At 37.2% G+C, this 26,639-nt stretch overlaps 1 protein-coding gene across 50 annotated transcripts in view; it reads right to left on the minus strand.

Annotated features, from left to right (window-relative positions):
* RBFOX1 (RNA binding fox-1 homolog 1) overlaps positions 1-26,639 on the minus strand; it is a 1,150,782-nt gene that overhangs the window by 70,568 nt on the left and 1,053,575 nt on the right. For 49 of the 50 annotated variants that reach the window (XM_074553022.1, XM_074553010.1, XM_074553007.1 and 46 more), the window contains 5 exons: positions 22,621-22,764; positions 20,060-20,113; positions 14,965-15,057; positions 13,171-13,231; positions 7,289-7,342 (listed from right to left, as the gene is read on the minus strand). In XM_074553022.1, the coding sequence (XP_074409123.1) occupies positions 7,289-7,342; positions 13,171-13,231; positions 14,965-15,057; positions 20,060-20,113; positions 22,621-22,764 (406 nt within the window). The remainder of the gene's footprint in view (positions 1-7,288; positions 7,343-13,170; positions 13,232-14,964; positions 15,058-20,059; positions 20,114-22,620; positions 22,765-26,639) is intronic. The other variant, XM_074553000.1, reaches the window with a different exon arrangement.

The following is a 26,639-nucleotide window of genomic DNA, read 5'->3' on the forward strand; positions in this document are numbered from 1 at the left end:
AATCACCTATTTCAGTAAATCTATAAGACAGAGATGCAAATCTAATGCAATTAGATGCAGAGATGCAAATTACTAATCCCTCAGTTCTCCTTGCTTACACCAGCGAATGCTGGTTCTGACTTATAAATAAAATTCTATTCTGAATGACAAGTTGAGAATATAAAAGACCAAAAATTGAATCATCATGCATAATCCTGGCTTTAGCTAGTCTATTTCCTCCCTAGCCCAGACAGGTTCCAGAATTTCAGGAGCATGAAAAACCATTACAAAAATGGTAATGCAATGTTCCCAAAGTTTCCAAAGCACTCACTTTTACTAGAAGCAATTCTATGCTTGGAGATTTCCAAAGAAAATCTGAGAGCACCAAACCAACAGAGCTTGTAAACTTGTAAAGTACAGCCCCCTCTCAGCTACCTCCACAATGAATAAATGAATGAAAACTGTATTTTGAAAGTTCCTCTCAATAAGCATTATGAAATGCAATTACAGTGCATATTGGGGATCCTGTCCTCCAATGTCCAAAATGGGAAAAAAATGTATAAGAAGAGAAAACATTAGCAATATGTTTAGAATACAATTAACCATAATATTAAACTAATTTAGCATTAATTTACAGATGTAATCAAGGTTTAACACAGAGCAGAGTTGTTTTCCATTCCACTTAACTGTATTAACTTTACATTTCATATATTACTTTATTACTTAGCATTTGAGAAGAGTTTGTCTGCCTGACTGTCCATCCTAACACATGGATCTTCCTAACCTGGTTATTCTTCTAATCAGAGGAATTTATTCCTCCACATAACTGCTCCAACTTATCTAGGATTGCAAATATCCCCCCCAGTTCTGAACAAACAAATGTTTTAGTGATGCCCTTGCAGTTGGCCTTAAATCTTCCTCTCAGAGATCCTTAAGCCGGTGCTTTTTACACCTATCCATGGCCGGTGCTTGGGTTACAGCCCAAGTTTTATGGTAAAAATGCACCTTGCAGCCTCAGTCAGGCCCAGGCTGTGCCTCACCCCTGTTGCCCAGGTAATTGTTGAGACAGGAGCAGCAGCTCTGAAACAGCTGGATTTGTATCCAGCCTCAAAACCTACACCATCCACAGTCTGGAGATGCTGTCACCTCAGTTATTTAACTGCTTTTAGGGCTTTCACTAACCAGGAAGCCATAGAACACATTTTCACTAAGCACCAGAATGATGGAAGAGAAGTCCAAGGAGAAGTTTTCATTAAAGAGTTCCTTTGTCAGTCAGGAACAGCACTTAACTTCTTTTAGCCCTTTAAAATTTGGTCAGTTATATCCACAATAAGAACAGCTGAACAAACACAAGAACTTAGAAGCAACACAATGACAAAGAAAGGACAGTACAGCTCCTGCTCACTCAGAAGGCTTTCTTTTGGGGTTAAGGAATATCTAAAAACAAGGAAACCTTCCATGTGAACTCAGGAGAAACATGGAAACATGGCCATCAGAACAAGACCTACATCCCAGCAAGATTTTCCATCAAGCAAAGAGATCCAATGACCCATTCCCAAACATGTTCTTTCCCCTATTTTTAAAGCATCTTTCAAGCAGATACAGATTTCCTGGTTTTACTGATTCTGTTTGTGAACAAATCCATCATAACCCAGTATCAAATGGTTCCCCATATTAGACTGGGGTCAGAATTCACAAACTTTTACAGTGAAGAAGCAACAACTCCCTTCCTTCACAGTTTCCTACCTTCTGGCATGAAGCTATATCTATTGAACATTTACAATTAAATAATCAAATCTATGGAATTTCTTCTAGAGATCACATAGAAGAGTACCAAATGCTAAGTACAACCTGTGTGATATAAATCCAAGAGAAACACCTTCAAAAGGGTAACACTGACAGAATCTGTGGTCATTTCTTTAAAATGTGCAGACTTCAAATCAAAGCTGAAAATAGGTAGCTTAATCTTGCTCCAGATTTAAATATATAATCAATTGACTAAATTAATCTTTATAAAAATAAGTCATTGGCATTAGCTTTGAATAAGCCTGGTTTAGTTTCCATGAGGGTATACATTTTAATGAAGAACTCATTATAATGTAGCATAAGACATAATTAATTCTGGATTTTTATTATTTATTTATTTTAGTAAAGAGCTAATGCAGATGCTGAATCCCATTTTTCTACTGGCTTTATTCATCTTTCATAAAACAAGATTTCCTCTATAATGGCTTGTAAAAGCTCCACAGAGTTTAGAAATGCATTAGCTGTCATCAGTGTTGTTAATCTACCTAGGAACTCCTCATTTGGATGACAGTACTTTTGATTTTTGAAACAACACTTACAGCTGTGTGTTATATGTTGAAAAGGAGCATCTAAATATCACAGGTGGAATATTACACAATAATTATTTGACTGTTAGAAAATTATTTAAGCTATCTAACATGACTGCAAATATATTTAGAAAAATCTGCCTAGTCAATAACAAAGTTTGAACCCAAGTGTATGTAATCAAATAGTGAAATTAGTTAATCTATGGAGTGACAGACAGCTTTTAGAAAAATTCTGCTTTAGAGATATGATAGAGTGAACTTTTACCCCAGGATTAGAATGCTGTGCAAGCATATAACTCAGCTTCCCTAACTCCAAACACTGAGAACTGTTTCTAGGGTATTTGCTGAGCTTATGCAAGACTCATTTAAATTCAAAGAGAAACACTAGAAAGATGAAATGAATCCCAGGTGCTCTTACACTCCAGAAATAGATGCTTTAAGACATGAACAAAGAGAATTAGTATTAGCAAGTGTACAGGAATCCTCTCTTCCCCTGGATTCATCTTACTTAAGGGCATGGTTTTATATATATTGCTGTGGTAGTCCTTTACTTCTAATTATATATAACATTTTATTCCAAACCTTTGAACAAATTTCTGAAAGAAACTTTGTTACAAAAGCTGATTGTTGGTGGATACTGCTGGCTTCCAAATGCCAAAAAGACCTGGGCAGCTAAAACTTGTCTGTCTTCTGAGGGCTAATAAAATAGTTAAAAATGCAGACTCTTCCTTTCTCTTTCATTTTGAGTGATGGGAAAAATTTTTCCAGAGATCATGGAATAATTTCCCAAGAAACTATGGGAAATTACCCAGTGCTTCCCCAGTCTTCACTGGTTAAGGTTATTTATGAAATGAATACAACTACTCAGCTATGTGGGATGACTTGAAACTGTCTCCTGAAACTCTTAGAACTTAATACCACTCAGGAAGAAGAAGAATGCCTTAAGTAAAAGAAGGATGGGATCTTCTGATTTCCACTCAGCTGGGCTGTAATTGTTCTTCCCCTCTAATCTTCAGTCCTTTCTTTCTCCTCTTAACTTCAACCTTGAAAATTCTGAAATACTGGTTTTGTTTATGACCAGAAAATAATATCTTCTCATATGAGTTATTGTGAATTTCCCTGTTCTCTGGAAGAGTATTCACTAGATTTCCAGGTAATTTCTGTAACATCTTTTCTCCCACCTTGCATTTGGGAGCTGCCAAAAAGGAGCCTCTCCAACAGGTGTAACAAAGCTGTTTTCTGCCAGGAATAAAAAAGTCTTTTAAAGTGGCCTTACTGTGTCTCATGCTACCTGCTGTACAGGACTGATCTGCTGTAGCAACACAGGTGCAACAATATTCTATATTTCAATAAGGAGAGTGCAAGAGATTGCTCAAAAATTCATTGTTCCAAAACCCAAAAGAGAAAAACAAAAAGATCTGCAATAACTGAAAGGAACAACATGGAACTTGGCTGTCAGAATGCCTGAGGCAGAAAGAAAGGCTTGGTATTACACATAAAATATACACTATATAAAAATAAGCAGGTGAAAATGATATTGTAACAAACTGCAGAAACAAAGAAAGTACCAGAGCATACCTAGTAAAGAACCTCAGCTGCAAATGTGGATTTTTCCGGCCATAAATGAGTGTATGGGGAAAAGAACAGACTCTAACTTAAATACAGGAAGACTATGGGATATATTTAAAACTGGATGGAAATACAAATAGATGAAAAAATGATCCCAGTTTCCATGAAGAATTTGTGAGATAAACCACAAAGTGCTTCTTACCAATTTCCTTATTAGGACCTGCCTAAGAATTTAATAAATATTTTACTGGAAAAGATAAGAAATGGATAACACAGCTTCATTAAGAATTCCTTTATCATAAGAGGAAAACCCCCTTAAAGGGGGAAACCCTTAAGGAAAGTCTTTTATTTATTAGAGGGAGACTGTGTGGACATAAGTCATCTTTTTAAAAGTTTCCTATCCATAATCATATATGGGAAAATGCAATTCTGTGAAAAGTTGGAATGATACATAAAAAAAAAACCCCTTTTGTTTTCTCAAAAATAACATTTTCCCAGCAGAAGGATAGGAAGGGCAGGAGGCATCAGGGAGCCTTGCTAGCTCCTGGAAATGCAGCAGGAGTCTCCAGAGGACCCTTCCCAAATGTGTCCCTGGAAATCCACACCAATCTCACCACAGCTAAAGACCCACATTGCCAGAGTGCTGCAATTTACTGCAGCACCAGCATTTCACAGGCACAAAAACAGCCTCAGAAGGGCAACCCAGGAAGAGAAATCCATAGTGTTTTGCAAATATACAGTACTTTGAGCCCCCAAGGCGTTGTGCACCTCGGAGTCTCCATTTTTAGCTGCCACTCATTTTCTCAAGAAAGGCTTTCCTTCACAGAGGTGCACACTCCAAAAAAACCCCAAGCTATAACAATCATGTCACTGGTCCTACTGTTTACCATTATCTCCAAGGTTTTAGGGTTGATTTACATCGCGTTCCTCCCTATTTGACTTTAATTGTCTGCTTCAAGTTGTCAGGACATAACTATATCCTAGATTTGCATTGCATTAGGGGGATCTTCTCCTTTCTCTATTGATCTTGTCTCGCGGAGTAATTTAACTCCATTCTAATTTTCCTGTGCACGCGGGGTGCTCTCCATCCAAGGCAGTGAGTTATGTGTATTCAAGTGGTGCATCTTATGAATCTTGTTAAGCTTTAGCGCCTTGCAGCCCGCACTGATGGAATATTTAATCACAGAAATGAGTTGGCAGATTTGATGTACAATACGGGGAAGCCTCGCGGCCACGGCGCCGCCAGCAATTGAGGAACGGGGGAATTTGCCATTCATCAGTGCCATCCTGACAGCTTTGTATAACCTTCTGTTTTTCACTTATTTATGAAGATTAAAGGTACTTTAAATCAACAGTTTCTCTGTAGATGTATCATCTTTATTTCAGAAGTGGCCAAATTTTTCATCATTTATTAGGAGCTAAAGGAATTTCTTGCGCTGACTGAGAAAAAGTTGGTGCCGTTTTGTCATGACAGTGCTGGAGACAAAAAGTAAACTAAACAAGTAGAACTCTGACTGTTTAAAAACCACATCTCTAATTTTATAATTATCAAAAATTCAATTACTTCTTCTCTAAGAAAGTTGGTGGAGGGAACCCAAAAGTAAAGATAAGTCACGGTGTTCTATTCTGAAATACAAGAACTGCAGTGTTGTTTTACTGTTTCATTTCCTAACAACTATAAGAGATCTGCACAATTTAACTAATTTTTTAAAGAAATTTGTTACGTTTGAATGTGAGAGATATAGTATTTTAGTCAATATACATAAAATGTATTTGACATGCATTGAAAAACCCAAAAACCCAACAAAACAAGCCTGCCCACATGTATAAAGAGAAAAATATTCTGAAATAAATGAAGTATCTTGATGGAACTTTCTGCAAAGGTGTGGTGGAGTTCGTGTCATAATTCATAAAATTAAATTAATACTCCTCTAATGGTAATTAAAGATTCTCATTAAGAAGGGCAAACACCTCCCTAGTGCTGGCAATAAAAATGCACTTGGGACTTTAGGAGGTTATACAAAAAAATCAATAACCTGCCATTTTATAATTAAAAGACAAAATAAATGTTAGGGAAAAGTCCAGTAAATTAGGAAAATTACCTTCAGGAGAGATTGAAAATATTGATTTTAATTTACAAACTATGTGAACTCTTCATGCCCTACTTCATGAGACAATTATAAGTCAGATTGTTAATTCTGCATACGTATTAGAAAATTGATTACTGTACTATGGGAATATTATTATATTTGTCATTAACACAAAGTCATTTATATAAAATGACTAATAACTCTGACTTTCTAATTTATGCAGGTTCAGGGTTGGTTCACTAACTACTCAAACGAGATCAATGTTAAATTCCTGTTTTCAACATAGACATACATCAGCAAGGAAATAAATTCTGCCTGCACCAAATACTGCAATTCCATGAAGGCAAAGTTAGGTTTTTTTATTATTATACTCTGACACTTTTACCCTAATTGGAAGATTTTTTTCTATCTCAATAGAAGCTGGTTTTTAACCACAAATATGTGTTTGCAATAGTGTCCTTTTCAACAATTTTCATCTTCTGAAGTCCCTCAAATTAACAAAAGTTTTTCAGCTTTGTCAACTGGAGACTCAAATATCTCCATGAGTGGAGATTCCCCAGCTTCTGCAGACATGACAACCTCTTCCCATGCTGAACTACCAGCAACGAAAAATGCTTTCCTGATGGCTGCTTGTGGGTAGCATTCAAATTCCTTTGGAATCAACTGGGTTTTGGACTACAAATAAGTTTATTTTCAATTCTGTTCCTAAATTATATGTAAAAAACAACTGCTAGCCATGACTGACTTCCAGCAGGCAAAAACTCAATCTCTAACACCAAATTGCAATCAGAATCAGAATTTGGTCTCAGTCAGGTGAAAATATAGATTTAAAATAAAAAAAAAAATCAAACTGAAAAACTAACTATAAAAGGTAAAGAAAAATGTCAGGAAAAAAAATATGATTCCATATACTCTATACCTATGTATGTCTACATGTACTCTCTCTCTCTCTATATATATATATATTTATAGATAAGATTTTTTTGGCTGTTGTTCCTTAAAGAATCCCTGGAAGAAGGTGACTGCACTAAAATATGAAATAAAATAAAATCTCATGTAAGACTAGGATATTGCGGTACATTTCATGTTATACTAGCTATTTTCCAATAAAAAAGGTATTCATATATCTTCTATATAAAGCTTACTATGCCCAGGTAAAGTAAAATCTTGAATCACAAATGTAAAAATGACTTTAAATAATGTGAATCACACAAAGAAAGCAAACCTCACACCAAACACAAATTCTGTACTTTTGCATGTTTTAAAGAGTACTAAAATGAAATATGGCCAGTGGGACAACCATAGAGCAATCCTTACCTGCATAGAACTCTGGACTATAAACTGCACCAACAACTGGATTTAATTTCCAGCCTGCAGCAAACAGAAACATAACAGTTAATATTGCAATTAATGATAATAATAACAACTATTATTATGACTGTAACTACTGTTGTATAGAAAATACAGGGAAAATTACTTCAAGAAAGGTCACTGTCATTCAAGTTTCATAGTTATCTTTAATATCAGAGTCTGAGGTATGGAAATAAGTCATGAATCAAGGCATTCACCAGACATGTGGCATTTACTGGAGTGAATGGCCAGGTGAATTACCTTGGCTGAAATGCACATGGGTTTACTCCCCCAAGCTCTGGAATGGAGCCAGCACTATTTCAGGTATCCCCATAGCCTCTAGTACAGGGCAGATGATTCTCAGCCACTGTTTTGGCTCTGGTTATGAGCCAGAGGAGCCAGGGCAGTTCATTCCCTGGACACAAACATTTCTGATGAGCCTTTGCTAGCAAGGGTTACAGGGCAACCAAATAATGGGAGCATTTTGAGTCTACCCTGGCAAAAGGAAAGCAAAGGCACAGCATGGCAATGTCTGTAGGAAGGAGATGCTCTGTGGGGTCCAGTGGTACAAATCAGCCACTGCCCTGCTCTTCAATAATCACTGTCCTCCCAACCCTGCACAGAACCCCAGCACAGAACTCACAGATCTGCTCCACCTGCGTCTGGCCAAACTCCAAATTACTGCTTGCACTTTACACCTGCTGCAGCATCCCCAGGCTGGCTGCAGACCCAGGGCTGTGCAAAGCATGGGGATGTTATCTTAATAAAGATAACCAAGCTGGAGGGACAGGAGGGGCAAGAGAAAGCAAAATAAAGTGCTGCAAACTCGTTAGTGTTCCCAGCTGTGGTGCAGTGCCAATTACTGCTGTGTGCTCAGCCACAGGTAGATCCACTCCCAGCTAACTGCAAACTCCACAGAACATCCCCCCAGCCACACTCTCTTCTTCCTTCAGTGAACAATTATTTTGAACCACTGGAACTGAAAAATTAGGGGTTTTCCTAAAGCGCACTCAAATCAGAGGAGTGGGAAGCGCTTCTTGTAAATGGGAACAAAGAAAAAAAACCCTGAGCAAAAGCATGTTGTAGACTCCAGAGCTACGGTACTTAAAATAGAACTTATAACTGCTACTGGAATCAAAGCACAATCCAGACCCTTTCCAAAATCACAAAAGCCACAATTAGAAGAATTTAAATGCACCGAAGGTTTATTTCTGCCTTGGCCACATCATGTAATGCAAAAGGACTGTGGAAAATCATTAAACATCAAGGCATAATACTAAAAAAGTACAATGCAAAAAAATCTCAATAACAAACTATTGCCAACCTTTCAAGCTACCTCCATCTCATGCATAGTAATTATTTGCCAGTAATTAACTGTTCAGTAAGACAGGGGAGGGGTGGTTTTGAAAGGTAACTCATGAGTAAGTTCAGAGTAAGCAGCTTTGCACGACACCTTTCTGTAGAAGTGACTGCAGTTGTTCCATGTAGTCAAAAGACAGTTAGGGAAGCTGGAAAATGTCCAGCCAAGGAGGGCTAAAAGGCTTTTCCGCCTAAAAATACCACAGGAGTTTTACCTGATCATTGAATTTCACATTACACAGGATCATATTTAGGAACATCAGAGCATAACATATCTCTTAGCCAAATTTTGTGTGATAGAAAATCATTCAAATTTTGAGACTTTGGGTAAAAATCTAACTTTACATATGTTAGGGAACATCCAATATTTCAAATGCAATGCTTCCTCAGAAGACCACTGATCAAAACCATCCAAAATGAAGGATTGGACAGAACTTTAGATCTGTCAGCTTTTGCTGTCAAAGCAGCTGACAGACATCTCTCAGCTTCTAAGTTACACTAACAGTGCCACAATTTGTCTGAGAGAAAGAAAAAAAAATCATCTTGGAAGACACAGATTGTTCTTCACAGCTGAAAGGCAGTCTCATATTTCAGCTCCTTACCACTCTCCCAGTGATGGCTGTCTCATCTAACTTTTTGAAGTCTTTGGAGGAAATACTTCATTCATGGTGAAAATAACAGTAATTAAACTTAACTTTATCTTGTCAGCCAACAATGTGCTGGCCCATAGCTGTGTGGGTTAATCAAGTGTGATGGGAGTTGATGTATCTGAGAGAGCAGCTGCCAAGTAACCCTTCTGCAGCAGCTGGAGGAGGCAAATTCTCGGCTGTGGGTGTAATTTTGTGCATTTTTCTTACTGTCACAATATTAATCTCCTCCTTGCGCTGAAACTGGAAAAGCTTGAAACTTAAAAATCAGCCAAGCAAAGAAAAAACCCTCTGCCTGACCCAGCTTCCCAGTCATCCAGAGAGGCACATGGCCAGTGTGCTGAAGGGAAGGAAATGATCCTGGGGGAACAAGCTGTGGTAGAAATGGGGTGCAGCAACACAAAAAGGATTATTTTTGCTTCATAGACTGGAGAGGCCACCATGGCCAGAGAAAGGCTTGGGTAGGAAAGAACCCTGTGACTCCATTTCCTTCCCTGCTGTTTGCTACCCAGGGAGGGGGACAGGGAGTGGGAGGGGATTTAACTGTGCTAATAGGCACTAGTTGTGATTTTGAATCTAAATTTAGAGCAACAGAAGGCTCAAATCCAAAGCACCACCAGTATAAACTTTAAAATATATTTATCCTTTTACAGAACTCTGTTTCTTGTTCCTCCTTTATTACTGCAGGTCTCTGAATGTACCTGCCCATATTTCTCTGTGTCCTACAACCCTTGGATGAGCATCCTGAATGGCAAATATGAGCATCAGAAGAAAGTACAGCTGTGAACAGGATAGGTTGGAACATCTAAAAATGCCTCAAATATTTTTGCTAACATGTAGCACTCCTGACATTGAATTTCCTTGCAAAGAGAAATCAGTTGTATCTCCAAAGCACGAGGTGAGCCATCAAAATCATCCTGACTGATAACAAACCCACTAAAAAAGCTCTCCCAGCAGCTGCTCATTTGGGGAGTCAGAAGTCACTGGAAAGCATACTTATTTCAAGGACCATTTAGGACACAAAAGCACACCACTTATTTGAACAAAGCTGTATATATTTTTTAAAAATACCAAGTTTTTGTGCCTTGAAATCTACTGACTTCTGCAATCCTATTAACAACATGAGCCCTGTTATCAAACAACCAGCTGCATTCAGGAATGAAGCACAAAACAGAGTGTATCTTGTTTTTAAATTAAAATAAATATCAGTTCCTGACGTTTTGATAGAATACAACATGCACCCCAACTACCTTTTGAATACCTGCCAACAACATGCCAGTCACAACACACACTTTGAAAGATAAAGAGAGGCATTAAAAAATAAGTGGTTCTGAAGGAAACAGAAAGGCATGTGCAAACAAAATGTTTCTGGCTACCTGCATCAGATGAAATTCTGCAAATTTTAATGTGCTGGTGGAAAAAACTGGCCTTATAGTTTATTTAAAAGATGAGCCCTTTACCTTAGACAATAATCATCTTCAATAAATAATCAGCTCTAGCAGTGGTTAATTCCTGACAAAATGATAAAGAACTAGACTTGTACCATGCCAGGATGACTGATAGTACAAGCACTGATGAAACCAAATGAAGCCCCTTACACTTCATTCCTTGTTGCTTGGGATGATTATGCAAGAGGGACGTGATTGTCCTTGTGTGTTTACTTTAGGGGATTTCACACATTTTAAAAAATGGTAAAAAAAGATGAAAACAATCAAAAGCTATGAATTGCAAGCAGAGGTTTACAGGATATCTGGGAAAAGGTGTGCACATTGGTTGTCTGGTTCACAATAAATAAATGTTACTTATTTATGCACTGAACAGGGTATTTCATACTTTTGGTGAGATCTGGATCTGATGGAACAGGATGGAAAATGACAAACAAAACACTTCAAGTGGGAAACACTTAACAGCAGATTTTGCTCATCCCGGTCTTCGACATTAATAAATGAGAATGTGTGACCTGTCCTGTGCACTGTAGGACATAGATTTAAACTTCCTCTAAAACCACATGGCTAAAAATCTCCCATCTCTTATCACCAGCATTCCCTTCCTTCAGCACTGGCTGTGCTGATATGTAACATGTTATTTGCTCATGAACAGTTTCGTAGCCTTAGGATAATATGAATACAAAATATGCATCACCATTTACAGAAAAACTACTTTTATCATTGCAATATAGCAGGCAGAGTTCATAGCCTCATATGCACATGGTTAATTTAGCTTTGTATTACACCAAAATCTCTTTATGTGATCCAGTCAAGCCTCGTGTCTCTCTCTAGATTCACTGGGATGCTTTAAAACCAATAAAAACCAAGGAGATTTTCCCATCTGCATAATTTGCCAAGCTTCACATCTATATACAAAATGAGGAAGAAAACAGCTTCTAAGAAAGCATGAGGAAATTCAGGCCTTTCTTCTCCAGATCATTTTAACTACATCAATTATCACATCACATGAAAACCATACCTGTGTTTTATTTTTACTGTGTTACAAGAAAATGATGAGCTTTAATAAAAAATAAAGCCACTGTGTGCCCTGGATTTTAGTAAAACCTCCCTAATGACACCTCAAGTGCAGAAAATATGATCCATTATATTTCAAAATGGAAAAGAGTCTAATCTACCTTTATGTGCACATTTCATCTGCTTTCCACTGGATGGGAGAAACTGAATTAAATTGTAAACCAAATAACAACAACTACAGAGCCTAGCAGAACTAAAAGCAGAATTGCAATAAAAACTTCAGTTCATGTGCTATTGTTTGACATGACTGAGTTAGGAACTTGGTTGAATTTGAATTTTCTGAACCAGTAATGGCACACAAGTGTGTGATCCAACAATTGCAAAGGAAAAAATTTAAAAAGGTATTGTTTCCAAATGCTTCAAATAACTGTTGATTCTGTTTTTATCATTAAGTTGGTGCAATGTTGTACATTAAGTCAGTATTAGAATCAATTTTATTTTTAGATAGCTTGGAATTCTGATTTCTCCATGGGAAAAGAAGAAAAGCTGGAAGCAGCACCCACTACCAGTCTCCCTTCTCCTAACAAATTGTGGAAGGAAGATATGGAAAATGATCTCTGACCAGATGTGTGTCCTGGTACTAAAAGATTCTAGAGGAAAGGCATTCTTGCTGGTCTCCCTCCCCAAACCAAGCTGAATCCTCCCATCAGTTCACTCATCCCAACATTAACACTGCACAAATCAGAGAACATCACTCTCCCACCAGGTCCATGTCCTCCACAAAAGCCACTGGAGACCAACACTGAGATTCCAGCCAGGAGGATTTAGGGTCCAACACTGGGATTCCAGCCAGAGGGATTTGGGGTCCAACACTGGGATTACAGCCAGGGGATTCAGGGTCCAACACCGGGATTCCATTCAGGGGAATTTGGCATCTGATACTGGGATTCCAGCCAAAGAGATTTGGGGTCCAACACTGCGATTTCAGTCAGGGGAATGTGGGGTCCAACACCAGGATTCCAGGCAGAGGGATTCAGGGTCCAATACAGGGATTTCAGTCAGGGGAATTTGGGGTCAAACACTGGGATTTTAGTCAGAGGGATTCGGGGTCCAACACTGGGATTCCAGTCAGGGGAATTCAGGGTCCAACACTGGGATTACATACAGCCAGAGGGATTTGTGCTCTGCCCACCAGGCTGGGAATCAGCCGAGCTCTGCAGAGGTGCCATTCCTGCCCAAGCCCATCACATCCCAGGACTCTGAGCCCCAGGAAGGCAGGAGGAGCAGAGGGGGACCCCCAAGGAGCAGTGAGTGCCCCATTGAGCAGGACTGGGGGTGGCATGCAGGGACAGTCACCCCAAGCAGGGCCCCGTGCACTTACCGTTCGTGTAAGGGTTGACGGTCTTTTTATTTGTCATTACACGTGCTGTGGCATTATTTACCTAAGCACATAGAACAGGGGATTAGAAAGGGTTACAGGCAGGGCCCGTGTCACTATTAAAGGCATGCATTATTACTGCTATTAGTCATGTGAAAATAAAATGCAATTTAATTTATAGAAGGCAACAGGTGCATAACAAAATCATACTATTTATAATTACATTTACTTTCATAACCATTTTAACTTACAAATCATTTCAATAAAGCAACATCATATCATTTAAACTTTAATAAAAAGACATTAAAAGCAAATTAAAAGGTACTGCATAATTTAAGACTTAAGAGCATGCTTGTATTCCATGATAACACTGATACAATAAATACTCAAAACAGAAGAAAAAGAAAAAGATTATATGAAGGAACATGCAGTGGAGTAGAAAGGAAAGAGACAAGGTACAAGGAAACAAAGAAAATGTCAAAAAAGGGACAAACGAATTTTAGCAGTGTGCAACATAACCCTTTAGAAGAGAAGTACCATTGGAAAAGCAACATCTAGCATTCAACACTTGGAACAAGAGCCTTTTTCATTGCAAGAATTAACAAAATCATTCAAGCTTTAAAATCACAGCTAACAAAAGGATAAAAAGAGGGTGCATTATTTAACACAATATGGAGTTAACAATCTGAGTAAGATGTGCACGAAGTCATATCCTCAATCCAATCAGTGCCTCCCAGGCTTGCTTAAAACGTACACTCAATTACAGGCGTACCAATATATAGAAAAAAATGTAGCATCAAGAAAACTTAATACAACAAGTCAAAAAAATCCACGTGGTATATCAGCGCTAAATACGTGAAACGGCAGATGGACTTCTCCACTTACCATTCAGCACCATCGCCAGCATGGGTATGTATACAGTTACCATGGTTACTGAGAGTTTGGTGAGGGCCCTAAGCGCTACCGTCGAGGGGGAAAATGAAAAGGCAAAATATGCAACATCTTACTCAAAAGACGACAGCATTTTCAATTGGTAATTCTTTCTTTTTTTTTTTTTCTTTTTTTTTTTTTTTTTTTAAAGTTCTAACAAATACGACTGAGGCAGTGTTGAAGGGGATCCAGTGGCGCGGCAAACGAGGCTGGAGGTTTTTGGAGATGGGGATGGATCAGGCCACCCAGCTTCCTGAAAATTAGATGGGAATATTTCTCAGTCTCTAGTCTGGCTTTGCTTCTTGCGCATCTTTTGGATGCTTCTTTCCCAATCTGAATTTTTTGAAAGCCACTGTGGATCCCACATCAACCCTGCAGCAACAAAAAGAAAAAAACACAAAAAAAAGGAAAAAAAAGGAAAACAAAAAAAAAGAAAAAAACCAACCTTTTGTTTGTTTTTTGTTTTGTCTGTCACACTTTTTTTTTGTTGTTGCTGTTCTCAATTTTTCTATTTTTTTTTTGTTTTTTGTTGGCTGTTTTTTTGGAATCTACTGCACCCATTGATTTACAAAACATCCAAAATAATAACTTCAAAATATTAAAGCTTTCTTTTTATTTTGTTTTCAAATCTGTCATCCACCTTTCAGCAACAATGATAATAATAATAATAATAATTACAAAAGAAATCATAATAAAAAACCCAAGTAAGGCCAGATTCTCTCTCTTTATATATAAATATATATATAAACAATGGGAAGGGGGAAAGGGGAGCACACAGAAGACACCAATGATGCATCTGAAACAACAAATGAGAGTGAAGCAGACATTTATAAAAAAGATGAAAAGGAAAATATTTTGAACATGCACCTCGATTTTACGGCCCTCTACCACGGTGCCGTGTAATTTCTCCCTCGCCCTGTCCGCATCAGCACTATTTTCGAAAGTTACGAAACCAAATCCCTGCATGCAGGAGGGAGAAGGGGGGAAAACAACATGCACATTATTATTTCAGTCAATGACCACTTGTTTGCTTATGTTCTCTCTCTTTAATTTAATATTTTTCTTGTCCTCGCTTCATTTCTGTAACATGCAAATTAGAAAAATTATAGTTGTATTGAGATGTGCAATAAATAAGCAACAAATGTGAACAAATTTTTTTTCCCTGTCATCAGTTAGATAATACCCTCTCAGAAAGTCAAAGAATGATACCAAAAATACCTTTCTACATGTCACTACAGAGGAAAATAAATCTAACAAGAAGAAAATGAAAATAAAATAAATTACAGTGTTTTCACATAGAAAAAAATGAACTAATGAGAAAAGAAAATGAACCACATTTTAATGACATGCAGATATCTCAACGAAATAAAAAACATGTGCACAAAATTCAACACTGAATGTCAATATCTCTAAACATTGCCTACTCAGTCATGCTGTTGTGATCATAAGAAACACTGTTCCCATGCAACACTAGGGTAACTTAAACTTTTGTCAAACTATACAGCCTTTACTTATTTTTTTATAAAAGGAATAAAGGAAAGAAAAAAAAGAAAAACCACCAACAAAAGTACTTTCAGAACAAAGTATAAACTTTCTTGTATTAACAGATCAAAGAAAATCACATGATGTGAATATAAAAAGAAACTCTGATAAAAGAAGAAAAATGCAAACATTTTGCATAAGTTTAACTGCTTCATTTACTTGTTCTGCATATTATTTTCCACATATAGAACATGCAACTGGTAAAACTCCAGAATCCCATATTAGTGGGACAAATCTGAAATTCTGCTTATAACAAATCCCCTCCTTTATAGTACTAGGCTAAAATAAACACTTTAAATCCTACTAAAATGCCTCTTATGCCCTGAGTTAAATAAAACACTGTTTAAAATGGCAAATATTTTTGAGAAATTTGACAGTGAAAAACATTTTAGAAACATACACCAACCCTTTGAAGTAATTCTTGCATTAGCACTACAATGCCTTTGCATGCCTCCCAAAATTATCCAAACCAACGCTCCTCTCCATCCCTGAGCTTTCTCACCCAGAACCATTTACAAGTCACACGTGGTGCTTTGCACACAAGCAGTGCTTACACAGTTTAAGTGCTCCTAAACCCTATACTATTTTTTTTTATGCGCTATTTTTTAAAAATTTTTTATTTCTGTTTTAGCCTGAACTCTGTTCTGCTCCTGAGCAATCAGCCACTCATCTGCCTTTGCTGAGTTTTGCCAGTGTTCACCCACTAGGAACACTCTCTGCAGGGCTACCTACTACACAAAGTGACTGGTTTAAAAAAATAAAAAAAAAAGGAAAAATGATAATAAAAATAAAGGGAAGACATTTCTACATTCATTTACACAAAGGGGAAATCAAATATCAAACTAAGGCAAAACTGATGCCTAGCAGTGAGAAATGAATGGGTATGGACTGCAGAACTAATTAGTCAATCAACAAAAAGTGAGGCAACTCTCAGGATAATTCCCTGGGTTATTTGGGTTATTCCACCTGCTCAAAGAACTGAGTTATTTATTCCCATTTATAAGGCAAAAAGGGCCATTTATGTACAGCAGTGTCTCTCTAAAGCAGCTTAAGCACAGCTATTCTTTCTCCCCGTTTGAACCCAGCCTGAAGCCTGAGCTCCCGAGTGCTCTGTCAGCAGCTGAATCCATTCTCAACTCCTGATTCCACACATTTTCTCCACACCACTCCCCACAATTTTAGCACAAGGCCACGACCTCACTTGCCACAAGGCACTGAGGATGGAGCTCTCTGTTTCCCAAAGCACCAGGAATGGTGAGGGAAAGCAAATCCCCCTCCTCAGCACTCATCTCCATGGTTTAGATCCTTGCACAGGCTCTTATACCTAAACTTCTATTTCTTCTATAAATTATTGTCCCATCTTGTTAAAACTCTGTAAAAAATCCCTCCTAATTTAGGATACCATTAAGAAAATTTCACAGCAGAAAACATCACTGGATCCATGATCTAAGCAGAGTAACTCCATTCAATAGCAGAAATTTCCCCAATTCTGTTGGTTTTTTTTCCTATTATCTTGCCTGAGGAATTGTCCCCTCCTGGAATTGCAAACATTTGGTGGGAGTTTAGTCAAAATTTTCTGTCACTCTCCTCAGCTCACAGTGCTACCAGTTAACTTCTGTTCAAACAGCTAAAGAGAAAGATAAAAACCTAATTATACTAAAAAATTAGAAAAACATAAAAAGTGGAGCCACAAGCCAAGATAAGACAGGAATTTCAAAGATTCTGAAAATAATACTCATTGTCATTTTTTAATTTCTTATGTTGTACTTATTCTCATAATCAACACTACTTAACTTAAGTTCTTGCTATTTATGCAAATCTTTAACTTTACCTGGCTGACAGAGAAACTCAAGAACAAAACCCAGATTCACCCATCACACATTCAAATACCTACACAAACACTTCAGCATCAATTTGATTTGCAGCTGAGTTAACAGCTGTGTTCTATTAACTGGTAATGCAAATATAGGCCTTTTATTTTTAAAATCTGTCAAGTAATTTAATAATAACCAAGTTAGAATGTGAGGAGGTTCTGATTTAATTTGGGAGGCACTTTGGAGTTCTCCTTATTTGAAGAAAGAGGTGTTAATGTAATATACACTAGATACACATTAATAAATACACACATAAACAGATTTCTGAATGTATATATAGAGCTGTCTAGAGCATTGACTTATAAATGATAGAAAATGGTCAAAATTCCAAAAGTCATCAGTGCTGCTGTATATTTTAGCAAAACTTTCTTCATTATGATTACACATTCAAACAAGCAGAAAATTGTAGTATGACTCTTTCATTGATTTAGGGTTTTCTTTTATAGAAGGACTCCCTTCTGCAAAATGATTTTATACTTTACAGTGGTGCTGTAATGTTATGTTTTTTGAATATGCGATTCCATTTTTCTTAACTAGTATGGCATGAGAATGAGATTCCTTCTGTTGTTTTTGCAACAATTGTTTAAAACATTAACTATTAGAATAAAAAGAAAGAAAAAGAAACAGAAACAAAAACAATTCTAGCAATTCTTATGCCAAACTGCAGCTAGAAACAAATTTGAATTCTGATCCTGCAAACTTTGTTACCTGTACTCAGTCTGAAACCACTTAGTAGTCCTTTCAGTTTCAGTGGGATTTTATGAAAACATAGATAAGCACTGCCAGGAATGGGACTTTAATCTGGTGCATCTTAATTCCTACAGAATGGACACGAAATGATCAGATTAAAAAAAATAAAAAATAAAAAAAAAAAGAAAAAGAAAGAACAGAAAAAAGATGTCCCTCTCATTCCTAATATTCCTTTTTTTTTTTTTCCCTTAACTTTCCATTTAATTGAGAGAATCTAAAGGTACTTCTGCAAACGAAAATATGGAAATATTCTGTAGCTGCAGCTGAAGTATCTCTGAGCAAGAGATATCCCTCTGAGGCAGGGATATTACAAACTCAGCCAGGAAAACCTTTTCCCTCTGAAATCCTTCCCAGGATCTTGCCTTTAGCACAAGGCGTTGACATATTTTCATGCTGCAAAGCCAATGTCAAAAAAAAAGCTCAATTTGGAAACATCTCCTTATGCCATCCCCCAAAACTCTAACAAAACCTTTCACTTGTGCAGGTGTGGTGGTTGAAATGCCCACCTGGGCAAGGTTTAGTGGCCAAACAAAAGTTTAAACTCGTCCCAGGTGTGCCCAGCTCCACCCTGTCAGCACAAGCAGCAAAAGTGGGAGATGGCTCTGGAAAGTAATGGGATAATGCAGCAGCAGGTCTGGGCAATCCATGTCTTTTGCAAACATTGTTGAACAACCATAATTTAAAAATAATCAATTTTGGCCAGAGTAGGGGATTCTAAGCCACCCAAATTCCATCCATTTTAGTTGTTTACTGAAAAAGTGATGAATGTTCCAACTGAGTTTGGGCTGGCAGGCAAGGGGATTAATTAATGTCTGAGTAATAAACCAGGAGATTTCAGCTGTTCCATTTAGGTTTAAAATAAAAAGTGAAGGCTCTAATTTCAGAAAATAAATATTAACAGAATTAAAATACATCTGATTTAAGATAGATAGATGTATATGATTCTTTAAATATGACAGGGTACACTATGTATAGAACAGGGATAACATTCCATCACTAATAATAAATTATATATGAGCTACAGGAAGATTGAAACATTCGTGAATAAACTTTTTAGTGTGTCTGACATGGCAAGAAAATGAAAAAAAGATATGCATATGACAGACATAAACCCCTATAATGTAGCTGATATCACAGGTGAACATACTGGGTTACAGTTTTGCACCAGCTGATGCAGTGCTGGCCATTCTATCTTGCTTTATTTCTTAAATACTGAATAAATTGAAGTATGCATTTAAGGCAAAGTAATTTTGGAAAAAAATTATTAAATGTTTACAATACAGTAAGAACTCTTTTAATAAAATGAAGGCTAAAATAGATTGTTTTCAAAGGGTTGGTGTACTAAGGCTTTAACTAAAGAGGAAAACATCTGCACTTAATCTGGAACAATCACATATTTTCTTAGCTAATTATTAAAGAGCATAGTTATTAGATATAATTGTTATCTTTCATTTCAATAAAGGAAAAAAAAATACCTGTACTAATACAAACGGGCATACAAATATCTTTAATAACTATGGACTCATAAAATAAACTAAATAATTACCCTTGAAGAATAAGGACAGCAAAAATCAACATTCCCATATAACAGATGACAGTTTGGAGTAGTTAAAATTACCCCCTTTGAAAGATATGAGTCCAGTGTTTTTTTACTGCTTAGAAAACTGACTGACAGCTCAGATGTTTTCACTAACATAAAATTTCAGACATTATTTTGTCACAGCAGTGCAGTTGTTTCCTTTTACTCATATAATTTAAACAAAACAAAAACTCCACAGGTGAATTAAACTGCTTACCTTTGAGCCTCGCTCATTAAAAATAATTTCAACATCTAAGATTTTACCAAATTGCTGCAAAGAAACAGAAAAAGTCACATGAAAATTAGATAACTTCAACTCTTCTATCATATACAATATAAAAGTTGTTTCAGGAAATGCTGCAAAGTTTTACAAATGTTAAATTATATAAAACCAAATATTTTAAACACAAAAAGAAAGACAGCACTAAAAGGAGTCAGATCAATATTATTTCTAAATTGTGTGCATCATTCTGCTTGTTACAATCACTCCACAGTGGAACTTCAAGCTCAGTGAAGCCCCTGACAGAGAGGAAAGAGCATTAAACCAAGAGCACAGTGAAATAAAAGTCCCAAATTTCAGCATTTTCCAGAAGAGGTGAAGGAGTTGTGTCACTTCAGCATTACAGGAATAAGATTAAGTCAGATGGGAATTTTGTTGCTGGCTTCACGGACTGAGGATTTCTTTCCACCCTTGCTGAAACGGGTAACCATTATTCCCTAAGTTGTTTTGTCTTACTGGAGCATAATTTGGCAAACCAGAATGGATACTCACTTTGGGGGGATTTTTTTCTCTGCTCAAAATTGTATTCTTAGTATAATGTTAGAAGTGACTTTTATTCCTATTGACCTTCCACAGCACTCAATTCCCTAGACATTGTTTGCACACACAAAATCTGAACCCAGCTGCTTGTGCCAGAGGACAAGCCCTGTTGGATCTGCCTTAGGAAGGGAATAAATGTTAGAACACTTTCTGTTAGGACACATCTTGTGAGGTGGCAATGTAATGCATCAAGGGGTCATTTCTGTTATTTCAGAAGTCATTAACATCAGTGCTGGCATTGGTAACTGATCCAATATCTTAAACAGAAAGGCAGAAGTTAGAGAGAGGTAAATGGAGAATAATCCAGCAAGAGTCCCAGGAACTGCAGACATGAGCACTCCAGTCTTTTCAGATCTAATAAACAATTCCAGGCCAGGAAGGACAGTATTCCTTTAATAGCTTATTAAAGGAATACAACTTGACCATGAAAAGTCAACCATCACTTGGTATACTTTGGCTTATTTCATGTTCTGCATCCATTTAATCAATGCTTTAACTTCCACTTCAGCCTTGATTCAGACACAGACTTCATATTTAAACAATTCTCCTCTAATATTCGTGTCCATGTAAAAAGATCATCTACTGTGTGCTTAACATGGACATAATGCAGACCTGCCATATTTCATATGAAATATTTCAACTCACACATACAAAAATCTTATTTCTCTGTCATTTCAGAAGTTAAAATTTCCTGTTACCAAGTCATTCTGGAAATCAGCTGGAAACTCCAGCCATTCTCCACTGTCAGTCTTTTGAGACCTAAGACTTAGAAACATTAAAAAGAAATGTGTTTATTCATTTATAAATCACTACAATACCTACCAAAAAAATCCTTTCATTTAATGTTTTTTCATATAAAACCTATTTTAAGTGGTTTGTTTAGTTTAAATAAATTAGCATATTTTTCTCTGGAGGGTTAATTATTATGCCTTCTGCTATTCTGCTGATGAGCTGGAAGCTGTGTTCAGGGGAGGCAACTTGTACCAAGGCAGATCTGGCAGAACAGTCACTCATTTCCCAGTATTACAACAGGATTCTTTTTCCAGGGACTGTTTCCTTCAGAGGAATAAATACTGAGAAACACCATCCTCTGACTCACATACAAACACATTTTAGAACAACTTAAAAATCTGAACATGAAAGAGGGAAAGAAGTGCAGAGCCACGAGGCACTTGGTGCTGCACCGAATAACCAGCTGTAATGCAGGAGAGAATTGGGTTTAGTGAGGCAGAATAAAGACAGTGAGAGTAACAGAAATACTTCAGTCCTGACTTGGGTTCCAAGAGATGATCGAGTACATTTCTAGATGAGGTTTAGTGGCATTTCAAACTAAACCAGAGGGTTCTTGGATCAGGGAGTAGAAAGCCAGTCTAAGCTCTCGTGTTTATAATCCTATTGCTGCTGGGGTGTCCAGAGCCTGTGTTAAACACAGGGGATGTGCCTGAAGGAAGCTGTGGCCTGGGGGAAAGCACAAACTGAGAGATTAACAGAAAAACACTAACAAAAACCTTCAAAGGCTTTTTGCAGACCTACAAAACATGTGGAGATGGGTGAGGATTCCTGTGTCTGAACTTTGTGCTGAAATTCAGCCTGTGCCTGCCTTACTCAGGAGGTCAGGCACTGAGTGTTTAACATCACACTCTCCAAAATCAATAAAGGCAGGCAGATAAATCCAGATGTGTACAGCAGCAATATGTATGCACTTAAACCACCACAAACAGCTTTTTGTGCATGTAGTACAAAGCACCCAAGTGCATCACATCCAGCACAATCAGTGTCATTTCCCAGTTGTCACTGGCAAATCAGATGTTTGATTACACACAGATTAAAGGGGAATCTTTCCTGAAAATGCCTCAATCAGAGATACAGCCCTCACAGCTGCCTGTAATACAAAATACCTATTGCAATGCAAACGTAAAAAACAAAAACAAAACCCAGAAATAAATATGAGCACTTACACCAAACATTTGTCTAAGATCTGGATCCCGGAATCTGAAGGGTATATTTGAGACGTGGAGCCGTTTGGGCTGTGATTTGTTTTCTGTGTTTTCAGAAGATTGTGTCTGTTGCTGGCCATCGGTCTGTGCTGCATCATCTGTCTGCTGAAAGGGTAAAGCAAAATAAAGTATATTGTAAGTATTTCTGACATAGTTAATACAAGGGGGTGAGCTTAAATTAAAAAAAAAAAAAAAAAAAAAACCACCAAAAAACTGACCAACCAAACTAAAATCAGTTAAATCTGCTCCAAAGTAGTGAGGAATACCAGAAGTTTAAATACATGAAAATCAAATCAATTTCTGTCCCAACAGCATACATTTCCAGTGATAATATGTATTTGGAATAAACTGGACAATGAGTAAATTATTATTTGTAGATTTGCTTAGCTGCTCTTAAATAATGAATGAATATATCTCCCTATAAGTTTGTAGAAATTTCTTTAACCGTTTCTGTGTTTGCCAAGGTAAGGAACAGAATCTGCAGTCCAAATGCTGCCTGCTGGCAGAGCAAGCCAGACCCTTTGAAATGAGATTAGAGCTTTTATTCAGAAGCCACTGGGATTCTCCACAGCAGGCAGGTACCACAGCTCCTCCTCTTTGCCATCTCATGAGCAGTACTGATGGGCACTGGAGGGTCATTCTGGCCAGATAAATGGTGCCCATTGTGGAAAAGGCCTTGAGTTGTGAGAGGGAACAGAAGTTTAATCAGTGGTGAAGGTTGCCTGACACAAGTGTGAGACCCAGAAACCAAGTTGTGCAGATTTTCTTCCTCACCAAAATGAGGTAATGTCATGGTGCTTCTGACAGGGACAGCGTTCCCCGGGTTTAAAATTCTGGTTTAAAACAGAAGGACATTGCCATGTATTATGATTTAACAAACAAATCACAAATCTACAGTAAGATGAGGAAAAAAACATAAAATTCCCCTCATCCAAAAAGTAAAATTAACCAGTGCTGGTCTATCAGTATGTTATAGAAATTACTCATCTCTGTTATTTAATTACATCCTACAGTGCCTAATTAATTACTGCTTGTACAGCACACAGTCATTAGCCAAGGCTCTGTATGGGTATTTTAAAACAGCACAGTCACTCCTGTGCATGGGCAGAAGGGTTGGGAAGAATAGAAGGGGAAAGAAAATGGTTGAATGAAAAACTACAAGGATGATCTGACAGCCATCACTCTCTTTGCTCTTTCCTTTTTCCTTCTGACCCCTTGTTTTTCTAATTATTCATCTGTGTGCTAATATCACATTCAGTTTGTCTTTCTGAGTTTTCTCATTTAAAGAACAAAAAGGAGAAATTGCCCATTTCCTACTTGTATGAAATTTCTTTCAGGAGACAACAGTTTAAAAAACATAAAAATGGTTAAATAAAATAAACCTTACCACACAGTTTTAGTACCAACAAGCCTGTTGAAGAGGAAGCAAAAGAACTCAAACAGAACACATCATTTACATTAGCAATAACTGCACAGAAATTGAATTCTAGCAAGTGAAATTCAACAATATCCTCCCTAAATAATACAAATATTCTCAAATTAAAAGTGCTAACATCTATATTGCCTATACTTCTGTGCTAAGGACAGGTGCTCATTTCTGCAGCAGCATCAGTCCATCAGGAACATCTCTGGTATTTGAGAGGATATGATGAGACACACACAAACACAAACTTTTGTGTGCACTGAAGGAAGATTTACAAGTGATCCAAACAAATAATGGGATCAGATCAAGTGTAAACCTAAAACTGAGTCAGTGCCACCACATCTCTTCATGTGCTACTCCCTGAACTCACAGCCCCACAAAGTAAATAATTTATCTTTATGAATATTTAGTGATTTAGATAGAAAATATGGTATATAGCTGTCAAGAGACAAAAATGTTCCATGCTAATCTATTGTTAGCTAAAATCAACCCAAAAATTCAAAGTTTAGATTTTGAGGCAGCTGTTTCACCCAGAGACACCACAGGGATTATTTTCTACCTTCAGGCATAAAAGGAGAGAAATAGAAAAGAAATTTGGTATGTGAGAGCAGGTGGGGGATGACAGACTGGAAGCTCTTGAAATAAAACACTCCTGAAGAATTTGAGGTCAATTAGATTAATCTGAAGAGAACTGCAGAATTCTAAAGGTGCTGTTAAGCTTCAGGAACAGAGGGTGCCCAAGGAAGAAATTATATAATCAGTGTCCTGTATAAATGCAAATGGAAAAGAGTAATCTCTGTTCATTTTATTCATAGAAATGAGGAGTAGAAGGGCTGAGCTGTGCACCACAAACATCCCAAAACACTGGGAGCAACTGCCCTACTTAGCAGCTGAACAGCTTATGGTCCACAAAATCCAGTGAGGTTTCTGAGGGGGTGTTAAAATGGAGCTACAAATGATGGGTGAAGAGGATAAATCCAGGTACTGGTATTTTCCAGGCTTTTGGTTGATTTTACCACTTTTAAAAAATCATTTTTATTTTAAGAAGTCTCAAATTTGCACTCTCAGCATAGAATGTCTCAGTCTGGGCAGCGAGAGCTGAAAACCAGAAACTTTAGCAAGTCCCTGTCACCAACAATTCATAACTGTCCACGACTCTCAAGATCCCTGGGGCAGAATTAACAGGGCTAAAGCATTTAGAACATATGAAAAGGCTTAGCAATGTAACAGGCTCTTCACAAAGCACATTATCATCCAGAAATCCACAGCTGTGCCCGGAGATCTGGACAAGGATAACCATGAATTGAAACTGCAATGTGAAAATGATGAAAAAATTAACACAAGGAGGTAAAACACACCAGGGGCAGAGGACAGGCTGGATTTTGAAAAATCCCAGCCAGGAAACTTTCAGAGCTCTGTGGATTCATGGAACCAGAATGTAATTTACCTCACACATACAGAATACATTTCAGGAGAAAACCTTCACTGCTGGAGGACCTGAAGAGTGGTGTTTGATAGTCCTTTAAACATTAATGGATGTGAGGATGTGGTATTGTCCTTCCTCCATCCCTGCAGTCCTGGACGCAATCAGGCTGCTTTCTGGCCCCTACTCCACCACACATTTCAAATTATAAAATATTAAAGATCCTTAATATATGATAGTCTTAAGACTTATAATGAAAGTTATAAAAACAGAATGCAGAAATAGAAGATCAAATTCTCACTCACAGCAAAACAAATTGAGATGAGCTCCCTTTACTTCTGTGAGCTACTGAAGGCTTAAGTGTTAAAATAAATTAGAATTGAAACATTCTTACAGGTAAGAAAGAGGGCATATCAAAGAGAGCATTTCCAAAAAAGATTTCTTTTTTACATGTAAGATAATTTCAGTACAAACATTTAGTATCCTTTTAAACCAAATTCATCATGAGGAGAATTAATGTCTATTTTTTTCTAAAGAAATTCTTTACCTTTAGCAAAATACTTTTCTTTTTGTTTCCTTAACTCAGTTCCAGTTAAGGAAACTTCTTTATTTAAAAGACTTTAGTCAAGTTCTTAAAGACTTGACAGTAAAATTGTTAAACTAGTTTTAAAGAAGTAAAATTATTAAAGTAGTTTTTCTGGTTTCCCTTCCAAGCTTGTTTCCTGAGAATTTTAGTAAACAAAAATTATACAAGTGAAGAAAAGCACTAAAGCAAATATTTGTTTGGAGAAAATAAATTTGACTGTTTTTTGTTTGGAAAATAATATTAACTTCCCCCCCCACACACACACCTCTTCCTTTAAAGTCATTTTAATTAAAATTTGCAGCAATTTTCACTCAAAAATACATTCTAAAACCTTCATGGAGCCTCTAACACAACCCCATTTCCCAGCTGCTCCTGACTGGACACTGGAGTCTCATTCCCACCCCCAGCCCTTGTGGCAAAGGCCCCACACACAATAAAACAATGGTCCGTGAACCTGAAACCAGAGAGGGCCTTGTGCACATTGCCTGGGCAGAAAAACCCCATTCCATTCTCCTTCCTGGCTAATAGCAATTTTCTGTGTCCCTTTC

This window comes from Zonotrichia albicollis, chromosome 16, assembly GCF_047830755.1.
Source record: "Zonotrichia albicollis isolate bZonAlb1 chromosome 16, bZonAlb1.hap1, whole genome shotgun sequence".
Classification (NCBI taxonomy): Eukaryota; Metazoa; Chordata; class Aves; order Passeriformes; family Passerellidae; genus Zonotrichia; species Zonotrichia albicollis.